Source organism: Phalangium opilio, unplaced genomic scaffold (assembly GCF_054372755.1).
Source record: "Phalangium opilio isolate 3A_F unplaced genomic scaffold, DU_Popi_V2 ptg000093l_1, whole genome shotgun sequence".
Classification (NCBI taxonomy): Eukaryota; Metazoa; Arthropoda; class Arachnida; order Opiliones; family Phalangiidae; genus Phalangium; species Phalangium opilio.
In genome coordinates this window covers 799,833-811,966 of record NW_028324198.1, presented here as the reverse complement: position 1 = coordinate 811,966, position 12,134 = coordinate 799,833, and the positions used below count along the sequence as shown (strand labels likewise).

The 12,134-nt window shown below is 34.5% G+C and overlaps 2 protein-coding genes and 2 long non-coding RNA genes across 20 annotated transcripts; 1 reads left to right on the top strand and 3 right to left on the bottom strand.

Annotated features, from left to right (window-relative positions):
• Window positions 1-1,460: 1,460 nt before the first annotated feature.
• Window positions 1,461-2,669, top strand: LOC149640151 (uncharacterized). Of its 17 annotated transcripts, none has more exons than XR_016372247.1 (6): window positions 1,462-1,853; window positions 2,105-2,197; window positions 2,271-2,293; window positions 2,365-2,414; window positions 2,471-2,549; window positions 2,620-2,651. It is a non-coding gene; the product is annotated as an uncharacterized LOC149640151 (long non-coding RNA). The 17 variants fall into 17 exon arrangements; XR_016372257.1 differs by adding an exon at window positions 1,941-2,019 and having other exon boundaries at window positions 1,464-1,853; window positions 2,365-2,549; window positions 2,620-2,669; XR_016372260.1 differs by having other exon boundaries at window positions 1,461-1,853; window positions 2,102-2,197; window positions 2,365-2,549; window positions 2,620-2,669.
• A 3,842-nt stretch (window positions 2,670-6,511) lies between these two features.
• On the bottom strand, window positions 6,512-8,250 carry LOC149640150 (DNA nucleotidylexotransferase-like). Its single transcript, XM_089850645.1, has 5 exons — window positions 8,204-8,250; window positions 7,984-8,075; window positions 7,213-7,827; window positions 6,646-7,059; window positions 6,512-6,570 (listed from the first exon to the last, which is right to left on the bottom strand). Exons 1-5 carry the CDS (start codon window positions 8,248-8,250, stop codon window positions 6,512-6,514), a joined length of 1,227 nt encoding a protein of 408 aa, XP_089706771.1.
• Window positions 8,251-8,289: 39 nt separating this feature from the next.
• On the bottom strand, window positions 8,290-9,389 carry LOC149640149 (uncharacterized). Its single transcript, XM_089850644.1, has 2 exons — window positions 9,088-9,389; window positions 8,290-8,936 (listed from the first exon to the last, which is right to left on the bottom strand). The coding sequence occupies exon 2, from the start codon at window positions 8,926-8,928 to the stop codon at window positions 8,290-8,292; it is 639 nt and encodes a 212-aa protein (XP_089706770.1). The 5' UTR covers window positions 8,929-8,936; window positions 9,088-9,389.
• Window positions 9,390-9,698: 309 nt separating this feature from the next.
• On the bottom strand, window positions 9,699-10,195 carry LOC149640148 (uncharacterized). The gene is made up of 3 exons (XR_016372197.1): window positions 10,100-10,195; window positions 9,868-10,016; window positions 9,699-9,769 (listed from the first exon to the last, which is right to left on the bottom strand). It is a non-coding gene; the product is annotated as an uncharacterized LOC149640148 (long non-coding RNA).
• Between the last annotated feature and the right edge of the window lie 1,939 nt (window positions 10,196-12,134).

Genomic DNA, 12,134 nt, shown 5'->3' with positions numbered 1-12,134 from the left:
TGGATGTAGGTTCGAAAATTACGGTAATTTTGTAAAGTGATAAATAAGGTAATTTACCAAAATTCAAAAATAAGTTTTATTGGTCGTTTATCAGCTAAATAACGCTAAATAATGAAAAATACCACTTAGACCGCGACTTGAACTTAGCTATAATACTTTTTATAGCATTTCCTTTTCCCACGCTTGTATGACTTACTCAAGTACGCATGCGCGGGTAGAGGAAAATTTTCCAGTGAAGCACGATTTAAAACATGGAGCTTTTAAACCATTTTCTAAGCGAAAGATAAAGAATTCGGTGGTAAATTTCAACAGTAATTACCGTTTTCGTAATTTACCAGAGAATATCGTAAATTACAGTTACCCTGGTAAATTACAACAGTAATTACCATTTTCGTAATTTACCAAAGAATATCGTAAATTACAGTTACCCTGGTAAATTACCCTCGAAATTACCATAGTAATTTACTGATTTAGAACCCTATGTGAGTACCACTGAAATTTGTTTGCGAGATTGCTCGTAGGTGAAGCGTTTAAACGAGTAAATTGTTCTGTTTTTAAAATCATTCAGAGATATTTCTTTTATGTTTTACAAATAACCAGTAGATGGATCGACAAAAAAATCACTTGGTTTTACTTTTCACTCTACCTTCAATGAATGTGTTTATTTATGACAATGATGTTTTAAAACTTACTTTTATCTCTTCTTCGTCATCGGTTACTTTGTTAGCCATTAGTTATGAAAAAACTCGGATGTTTCCCGAAAAAAATTCCAATAAATAAATAATAACTAAAGGCGCAGAGCAACCGAAAGCAAGTATGGATAGCGAATAATATGGCGCTGACGTCGGGTGCGAGAATGTCCCTCTTAGCGGATCACGTGACGTCTGGTTGCTGGCAGAAGCGTGTGAGAAAGAGATCGGTCTGCGCCGTTATAATACCTTCCCCCTCTATTTCCTTGGCTATACTTTCTATACGTGTGACTCAAAACCCGAATTGAAAATAGTTGTTGAAGAAGAAATTTCTCAGAGATTTCAATAATAATAAATAAATAAAAAATAAAAAAAAACCTGCAAACCTTTTTCGAATTCTTTGACTAACTTGATAAGCTCTTTTGCTTGACCGCAAATTTTAAAAGTGAAATACGAAAGAATTTCGTAAAGTTAACTTAGCACTGGTATTCTGAGAGAGCGGTTGCTCTCTTAGATAAGACCTCATACTGCGTTTAATGTATAAGGGTGGTTTTTTGATTCGATGTAACTTTTTTCCTATCATGGTTACTGCTTCGAAAAAAATCCACTGAACTAAAATTCGGACCCTTAATATGTGGTTAAAATTTCAAATAGATCCCTCCATTAGTTTTTATTATAGAAAATAAAGTTGCTAAGGGTGGTTTTCATTTCAATAAAAAAATTCAGACATTTTGGCAAAAAAAGGGAAATTTTCCCATAGGAATAACATGGGAAATGTTTGCTGAGATAGCCAAATGGTCTCGACCATTTTTTGAAGACTATTTATTCGATAGGTCTGAAAATGGTTTTAAATGAAAGGTTGAACATTTTTCTGGTGCCTTTCGAAGTTTTATTGAAAACAATTAATATTAAGTATTACTTTTTGTACTTTTAAGCACATACTTAAACTTACGACCTTTTATTCTGTTGGACTTACGTGGTATAATCCTAGCTAAAATCATAGAGAAACGTACTGTTGGACTTACGCTGTTTTACCGCTAATATAGCGAAGTTTTTTGTTTACTAAATGCGTCGTCCGCTCTGTTTATGGACGAGCTTAAGGCGAATTTTTCCACTTTTCATCTAAAAGAAGGGGTTAATCAGTCCCAATTTTATTTTATTCTCGTAAGTTAAACTTCATTATAATTTAATACAAAAGAATTTAAAGTTAAGATTTAGCCGATAATTTTTAAATTCACTGATTTCACTAAGCCTCGGTCAAAAGTTCAAGACAGGCTGATTGTACTATTGTAGACTAGAGACCAATTGGCCGTGTTGCGTTCGTTTTAAGGTGTTTCACCTGGTGCCATTGGCCAACGATAGCCGCTAATTAGGTAATTTGTTTAAATTAAATCAATTTTTGTTGTTTAAAGTAGATCAATGCAAACTACGCACAAGGGTTCGTTCCCTGGTTTCTCGACTGGTGCCGTCAGGCAACGGTTACCGCTACGAAGATACGTTTTTTACTGGTAAAATAAATGATAGATTCAATCACACTATCACTAAACCCTGTCACCAAATCAACCAATATTTTTAATTCAGGTTCTTCCAATCATTTGTACTAGGTAACAATTGAATTATTAATTATTTTGCGCCCATTCTAACGTTACCTAAGAAAACAATAAACAATGGCCAGATTGCCAACGATAAACGCTACAGAGATTATGTCTGGTGCAACCGCCAACGGTAACCACTGCGTAGATCATTTTGTTTGTTTAAATAAGTGGTAAAATAATTGATAGATTAAATCACACGATCACTAAACCTTGTCAACAAACCAACCAATGTTTTTATCCCGGCTCTTGCAATCATTTTTATTAGGTAACAGTTACGTTTTTAATTACTATTTATAACCGCTATAATTTAGAATAAAGGTTTTTGTTTAAATTAGATACATTTTTGATGTTTAAAGTAGATTAATTCAAACTACGCAGAAGGGTTTCTAGACTGGTGCCAGCAGCCAACGGTTACCGCTACGAAGATACGTTTTTTGCTGGTAAAATAAATGATAGATTCAATCACACTATCACCATCACTAATTCCATTAAAGGGATGTACAGTGTGTTAATTAATTAATATAAATTTTGGATAAATATGTAACACACTATCATTATTAAATTTCTGAAGAGAGGGAAAAAAGGTTGAAATTAATTTTTTTTAAATTTAAAAAGCAAATTTGGCGCAGAAAAAACCCAGCACCTGAAGCCTGTCTTATAAAATTTTCACAAGATGATTCGTTCAAGAATGTCTAGAATTAAGTCGCAATAATAGAAGTAATAAATATTTCACCGTTGCCTACGCTATATCAAGGCCCGAGTACGGCACCCAATTTCCATTGAAAAATTGACAATTTAAGTCGCCGTTTTTTCCCACCAGGAGCGCTTGTAGCAGGACCTGTGTGACGTCATATTATTTGAAATACTTATTTTCCCGCGCTAGAAAAGGCGAGTAAAGGTACGAGACGGGCGAGTAGCTCCCGGCGAAGCTGGGCTACGGCGGGCTTAAGGGAGAACGGATCGGGTACGTGCGTGTACGCTGTACGCGGCAGCGGTTTCGGCCCGTTTCGGCGTCGATTGGGAATGGGAGTTTGGGACATTCTAGAAAAATATTTAAGGCCATTGTTACACAATCATGCTCGCGACACTTATGATCTTCTTACAATCAGAAAAACACTAATTTATTTATTCACTATCTCGAAAGATTTTAAGTGTGAATAAATAATTAATAATAGGTCAGATCTCTCCCTGTTTTTAAGTCCAAACTGCGACAGTTTCTAGGTTTTTAATTACTTGATTTATTCACGGAGCTGTAAGGCTTTTTTGAGCCCCCCCTCCGGAACAAAAAAAAAATGGTAATTTCAACAAGTTTACTTCTTAAATGAAAAACTTTCAACAGGTTTGTTTGTATCATGAACAATGACATAACAATGAATATTTTGAATTACTGTTTTTGATAAAAATAATAATTATCATTATTATAAATCTTTCTAATAATAATAAAAATATATTATAAATATTAGAATATTTGAATATTTACGCATTATTAATAGCATTGAAACGCTGGAAAATAGTGATTTTTTATTAAAAAATTTGGCCCATCATATTTATGCACGCTCCCTCCAATTTCAAATAAATGGAAGATCCCTTAAAATGGGACTGCTACGAGCGCCGTCTGCGAAAAGAAAAGAGCAAAAAACAAGGCGTCGCGTTCCTTAAAAGTCCCCCCTAGCCAGAAGAGCGTACTCGGGCCTTGATATAGCGTAGGCAACGGTTTAGCATACGACGTGACCAGGTCAATTATTATTATATACATAGTTTACAGGCGTGGAGGATTCCTACCACTAACACAAGGAGACCAAGCAACAAAGAGTGTAAAATCGTCTGCTATTTTACACTCTAAGTTGCCAGGTCTCCTTGTGCAAATGGTATGAATCCTCCACGCCTGTAAACTATGTATAGCGCGAGCAGCTTTCGTCCATGAGCGCGGATCGAGTGGGCTATGCTTGCAGGCAGAAACTTTGTCTCAGTTAGACTAAAGAGGGTAGAAAGAGGGGGAGTAGAAGCTAGCGGCTTTGGCAAGGCATTTTGGGTGTTCTCGCTTTTCTTTTTTATTTATTTGTTATATTTTCCTCCTAATATCCGGTTCACCGTATTTCAACCAATAAGAGGGCAGAGAAAGATGCGCGCGCACACCGGAAGCTTAGAGGTAAACTTTCAAAGCGAGAACACTCCAGCCAAGCCTTCTACTCCCCCTCTTTCTACCCTCTTTGGTTAGACTGCTACAACGAAAACCGAAAACTAGTAACATAAGTCCAAGCCAGTCATCTGAAAGACTCAACACGATGACTCTGATTCTTCTGAATTTGAAATATCAGTAGAAATCATTCTAGATAATCCTCAGAGTTATTTTAAATATTTTAATACTCAAAGTCAGGGGATAAAGAAAGGCCAAAATAATTTTAGTATGGAAATTTGATGTTTTCAGTGATAAATTAATCTCATTGGTGATAACTGATTAACTGGTACCTGAAACCATTAGTAACTAACTAGCAATATTAGGTCCCTTATGCTTACGCTCCCCTATATTTATGTTTGTGCTTAGTGCAGATTTTGAAAATGCAACAGTTTCTTAACAATCTTAATTAAAATGAAGACTGAAGGAACAGATATTAATAAAAAATGTCTTCGTGGACAAAGACTTGAAAAAGTAAATGATAAGAGAACAAAATGGAATGACCGAAGTAACAGATATTAAATTTTTCAGTTTAAAGACATGATTATAAAGCATCAATTATTTGAAAAAAAATACTTATCTTCGTTTTTTTCACCAAAATTACATTTCTTCAAAAATTTTGTATCATGAAATTTTCCATTATTTTCAAAATGGTTCGTGTCAAAGCTTTACTATATAACAGATACATGCGACATCGTTTATATTTACAGCTAGATTTCCAGTGTGGTCCATGATAGAAACAGTTCCTCGTTAGTGATATTTAAAAGGATTGCAGCTTTTAATTTGAACTACGATACGTTTTAATACTGGAAACTAAACCCAATAGTGAAATAAATACACAGCCCACCATTTTGTCGGTGTCCATTTACGTGTTTCGTGTTATACGTTTGCTCTACAATGTGTTCCTCATAAATAGCAAGTCGAAGTCGTACCAAACTAATTCAATCACAACTTTTAAAACAGTTCTCATGCACTCAAGTTTCTTGTTAATAATATCTTTTATCCAAATTTTGATGATTGATTTATAAAACATTTTAAATCGTCGACCCAAAAAATGGGACCCAATCGAATCGTGGTCGTATAAATGCAGGCGCAAAACCAAAGCACCCTAATGCGACGTTTAAAATGTCAATCATGATGAAAGATAAAATTTCTTCCTTCGGTTGCATTTAGTCGTTTTAATTTCGAAAAGAGGAACCTTTAAAAATAAACCATATCCGTACTCGGATATTTATTCTGATCCTTTTCATTCGAAAACTGTTAATACCAAAAAGGATATATCGAATGAATCTTTCTTTCGAAAACAATGCTGCCAATGCAATTTTGGTGAAAAAAACGAAGATAAGTATTTTTTTTCAAATAATTGATGCTTTATAATCATGTCTTTAAACTGAAAAATTTAATATCTGTTACTTCGGTCATTCCATTTTGTTCTCTTATCATTTACTTTTTCAAGTCTTTGTCCACGAAGACATTTTTTATTAATATGTATTGTGTTAATTAGAAGGAATGTTCATTTATTCTTTAAGAAACGAAAGGAGGGAAAAAATAAATTTCATATTCTAGGGACTTCACGAGACTTCAATAGATTTCAAACGAAATTTCAGTAGACTTCCAGACATTTTTAAATGATTTCCTTGGACTTCAAAAGATTTTTCAAGGACTTCATTTGACTGCAAGAGATTTCCAATGGACTTCATTAGACTTCAAGAGATCTCGAAGGGATTACTTATGACTTCGCAGGACTTCAAGAGATTTCCAAGGAACTTCAAGTGACTTCAAGGGATTCTCTAGTGACTTCTTAAGACTTCAAGGGATTCTCTAGTGACTTCCTACGACTTCAAGGGATTCTCTAGTGACTTCCTAAGACTTCAAGGGACTCTCTAGTGACTTCCTAAGACTTCAAGGGATTCTCTAGTGACTTCGTAAGACTTCCGAGATTTCAATAAAATATTGAAATTTATAGAGACTTCAAAAATTATTTATGGACTTCAATCGTGATTTCAAAAATTTTGTACACCTGATTTCACAAGTGGTTTCCCCCTCGTCTGCTACATTATCAGCCTATAATCTCTGAGGCTTCTGTTGAACATTTTGTTGCCGGTCCATCCTAATAAAGCAAAGGCCCATTGAGAATAAGGGCAAATGACTAAATCCACTCTTTTTGCTTTCCACAAACGTTTACTTTGAGCTAGATTTTCAATATCATTATAAGAAACGTAATCCACAATTTGACTAGTAATATCGTTTTCTGGATATTCTTCTCGGTACTTCATGATGGTAAAACACTGGTCAAAATTGTCAATTATATTACGACTACGAGAACCTAGGCCTAATTTTGATGAGCTTGCGTTGGTTTGTTTTTCAATCCCTCCATATAAGATTATTCCCTTTGTTTTAAGTTTTGATAAGAGATCTTCTAAGATGCCAGATTCTTTTCCCTCATTTGGTGATGTTATAAGTAGATCAAGATCGTGCCCTTCTGGTTTTCCTCTACGGAAACCTCCAGTTATTTCAACTAAGCAATTGTTTGGCAAAAGATTTTGCACCAAAGTTTTCATATTTTGACCTTCTTTCAAGGTCACCGGAGAATTTAGGTCTGAATGAAAAACCAGGCCATATACTATTCTTAAGTTTGATTACCATAATTTAGGCGTATTTTTAACTTTTTCCAAGGTATCATAACCTTGGCTGAACCATTTTTTAGCGGTGCTTGGTCCCACACAAAAAACTGATGTTAAATCAGTCACACTTTTGAACCAATTAGAGTTTGCAGTTTTTTCAACTTCTTCACAATGTCCGTGTTCTATTATATCTGTTATGATTCGCGCGGAATGTTGGCCAATATCATGGATTTTGGTAACATCTCCCGAATGGTTTATTCTTTTAGATTGTTTCAGTGCTGTACAGGCTTTTCTAAAAGCTAAAGCTCTGGGGTAATCTCCAGGGTCATCACGTAATTCAGCTTCTTTAGCCAAAATGCCTAAAGCTTTAACCAAATCTACGTTTTTGTGGCTTAATAGTGTAGGCCTTTGACACAAATACTGGTTTCTCTTCATAATTTTTGAAGGTATGGCTTCACTATCTGACAATTTACGTTTCAATTTGTAACTTTCAGTTATTTGGGGTGTATGTGATTTAACGCTGTCAAAAAACCATTTTAGAGAGAGTATTTCAATATTACTATCGTGTTTTAAATCAATAATTTGTTTCAAAGCCAATTTCTCAGAGTCTAGTTCAGTCAGTACATGGGTAACATTTTCAGATAAAGTTTCGCTTATCTTATAACCATTCTTAATAGCGCAGTTTTTTATTGATTGCAACCGTAATTTTTGTATTTTTGAAAGTATAATGTATAAAAGTATACCTTTTTTTGTATCAATTTCATTAGAATTCATAATTATTTACTTCGAAAAACCACGATGTTTATCAGAAACAAATTTACCGCCAAAATACTAAACAATGTAAACGATATTCATCCGCCGTTAGATGTCGTTCGTTACAGAAACGACGTCACGCTCACGTGTCAAGCATTGACCAATGAGAGAACGCAAACTTTGAATTTCCAGTATAAAAGTTGGTTTGAAGTTCAGGCGGAGTGTACTACTGAGTAAACTAATAATTTTTAAAGTTAAAATTATATAAATTTAAAATGAATATTAATATATCCTAGGGAAATATAGAATTCATGGCAACAGAAATTTTTTTTGTGAAGTTTATGAAAATTGTGAAGAAAAAAAGACGGGACAATGTGCTCCGTCACTTTCTCAAATTGATCCACCGTGGACATTGACAAGGTCTATGCCCTCTGGGAAGATAATTTTGAAGGTCAGCGTAAATTAAATTGGTTGGCTCCTTGCGGATTTCGAACGCGAACTCTTTCTGCAATGTTTCTTGGGAAATTTTCCTGTTCCGCTCTTGGTCTGCCCACAGGCCTCCTTTCTCGTGCTGGAGGATTGTTTAATACTTCTTCATTTTGATGATTCGCTCTTGGTCTGCCCACAGGCCTCCTTTCTCGTGCTGGAGGATTGTTTAATACTTCTTCATTTTGATGATTCGCTCTTGGTCTGCCCACAGGCCGCCTTCCTCGTGCCGGAGGATTGTTTAAAATTTCCCTTTCCACGAATGGTTCATTTTGATGAGCTGCCCTAGCTCTACCCACAGGCCGCCTTCCTCGTGCCGGAGGATTGCTTAATATTTCCCTTTCCACGAATGGTTCATTTTGATGAGCTGCCCTAGCTCTACCCACAGGCCGCCTTCCTCGTGCTGGAGGATTGTTCAATACTTCCCTTTCCACGAATGGTTCATTGTCCTCTTCTCCTGGGTCAGGGTCTTCCAGTAGGTCGTCTCTTTGACGGTTTAAATTGATTTCTATGTGGTCTCGTTCACCCCTCCTTAAATCACCTCCTTCGTAGTAAAAGTGTAGTGTAACTGGACAATTGTCGGATATTGAGATTAGTCTATCCATCTTGTTGGCTAGATTTTGAAATAAAGACATAGGATTTTATAGGAGAAAAAATGTGTTTTTATAGGAAAAAATAGGACTAAAAATGACTGGAGCTTGTCATGAAGTGGCCAAAACTGGACAATAACAGTAAACACTGATTTAAATAGAGATTGAACTTACCTGGTAGGCTTGGTAGCAGCAACCGTAAAATGCACAGAATAGTTCTTTTACACAACAAACTAGCTAAGCCTAATCCTAAGAATGCGCGTGCTGAAATACAATATCAATTGTCAGCACGCGCAAAGCTATAGAGCTATTAAATATTAAAATATTTTTGTTTGTTACCCTTCGGATAAAGGTGGAGCACCCTCTTCTTGCCCAGGCGCGTTAACATGATAAACGCAAAAACTTTACACCCTGAAGCTTCGGAGCTGCAAATACTTTCTCTAGAGGCGCTTATATCTTGAGCTTTCTGAAGTCGACTCAAAACGGACGACGTAATTGTACAGTCCATTCTAAAACATCGGAAGAAAAAGAATTATAAATAAAATTATAAATTATAAAAACTGAACATTGAACATACCTAAGTGATTTCACAAGCATTTTCATTTGAGTTTTGAGCATGGAAACTTCTCCTTTAAGAAGTTCCACCTCTTTATCTTTTTCCCTACGTATACGCTGCATTTCAATTATGGTTTCTTCTAAACTTCCGCATAATGCCTATTAACAGACAGTTTTAATTGTTCAATTAAATATAATTGGTAAAAATAATTAGAAATAAGGGTTAATTACCCTGCTTTCTTCGAAACCATCATCAGGACCAGGTGGGTCATCCATACAAAAAAATTCCTTTACAGGATGACTATACGAAACAAATTTAAAATAAAATTAATAACTACATTAAAATAGCTCATAATTAAAATCAAAGAGTACATTTTTTTAATTATTAATATGTAATACCTTTTCATTACTTCTTCATTCATCATTAGACTATTTACAAAAGATTGAAGTCCGTTCACACGATCTTTAAGAAATGCTGTGTCAAAATTATCACCAAACCACCTTTACGGTGGTATTGTGAATTTTAAATTAGGGAATAAAGTTTTGAGCTACGTTTCAAAAATAAAGCAAATATTTTAATTATTTATAACTTAGAAATTTAAATATTTATAGATAGTAGAAGCCTAAGTACTTTTTTATTAAGTCTTGCAAAATCAGTGTAACGTCTGAAAACAAACCAACGTCTACATGTGGTGGAATGTTCCACTTGAACTTTGTATATCTTAAAAAGAAATAAATAAATAAATAAATAAATATATAAGTCGTGTACAATAATTATCAATTTTTATGATTATTTGAAGTATTTAATGATTTATTATCTTGGTCTGTTTCTGTCTCGGTTTAAAATAAGGGTATTAAAAACCGCAATTTCGCAATGAAATTAAATTATCTGCCATAATCAATCAATTATTTCAGTTTAAATGAAAATCAGATAGAGTTAAGATGTCCTTGAAAATTCTAACACCAAGTTCCCCTAATTAGCTTGTAAAACAGCTCGAAGTCAGAAATGATTTTTTTTGATACACGCACTTTTTATGGGTGTTTTAGATTAAAATTGAGGGAGAGAAAAGTTTCGAGGTAGCCTAGCATCATTCTAGGCCTAGAGTCTTAAGACATTCTTAGAAGAATAAATAACATAATTATATTTATTCATAGTAATTCTCTTGATTTTGTTTAAATCCTATTCAATTTTTCTCAAGCATGACGACAATATCAGGGACAATTTTATTGCCGAAAAGAAATTTTTTGGAAGGGAGTTACAATAAATGATTAACCCAAAAGGGAGTTCCAAAGTTAACCAGGATGACTAAAAATATCGTGGGATTCCACACAATTTAAGTGAAAAATGGGGACAAAACGTTATTAGAAAGTAAATAACTACGCAAAAACTTCTGTAGGAGGCTAAACATTTTTTTCAACCACGCCAGGGATGATCTTTTGCGTCTTTGTGGCAGATGCCAAAGCACACGTTGAAATTACGTGAAAAACACCTTCAACGTACCCCACACTTGAAAACAAAAGAGAAATACGCCTAATGCCTTTAAGGGAAAGTGACAAATTTAATTAAATTAAAGGAAGAATGAAGATGCGAAATAGTTAAATTATTTCTTTTTACACCCATTGAAATAACATTGGCGTATAACAAATCTAAATTAATTAATTTCTCAGGAATTAAATATCTGATTGATACATCATTTATAGGGCATGATTGGTAGTATATTTTATCAAATTTTGATATATATAAACAGAGCCATTTTCGAGAAAAATGACTTTTTGACTTTTGTGTACGCCCATAGAAATAACATTAGCGTACAACAAACCTAAAATAATTAATTTCTCACAAACTAAATTTCTGATAGATACGTCATTTATACCACCGTTTTGGGCATGATTTGTAGTATATTTTATCAAATTTTGATATATATAAACCGAGCCATTTTCGAGAAAAATGACTTTTTGACTTTTGTGTACGCTCATAGAAATAACATTAGCGTACAACAAACCTAAAATAATTAAGTTCTCACAAACTAAATTTCTGATAGATACGTCATTTATACCACCGTTTAGGGCATGATTTGTAGTATATTTTATCAAATTTTGATATATATAAACCGAGCCATTTTCGAGAAAAATGACTTTTTGACTTTTGTGTACGCCCATAGAAATAACATTAGAGTACAACAAACCTAAAATAATTAATTTCTCACAAACTAAATTTCTGATATATACGTCATTTATACCACCGTTTAGGGCATGATTTGCCTTCATTTCTGAAGAGGAACGTAGCAAAATAATGAAAGAAATGACCAACAGTTAATGTTTTTTCCCAACGTTTTGTTTTAATAAAACAGTTTTGAAAAACCTGACAGTAACGGAGAATTACAAAACTTACACACCAGGAGTCCCTCGTCCCCTACCTCTACCAACCCTCCCACACCTTTACCTACACTCCCACCAGGTCTATCTGCAAGTCCAAATCCTTTATATATACCATCCTCGCTAGGATACCTATTTCTAATTTTATTAACGGCACAAGATGGGACAACTTTCCCGTTCCCTCTTCCTAAGGGACCATTGTGCCAAGAACTAAAAGCTGCGTAAGCAGCGAAGCGATAGCGTGTATTGAGTTCAGCTTCCTACCGTATATTTCCCCCAGCCGCATAATA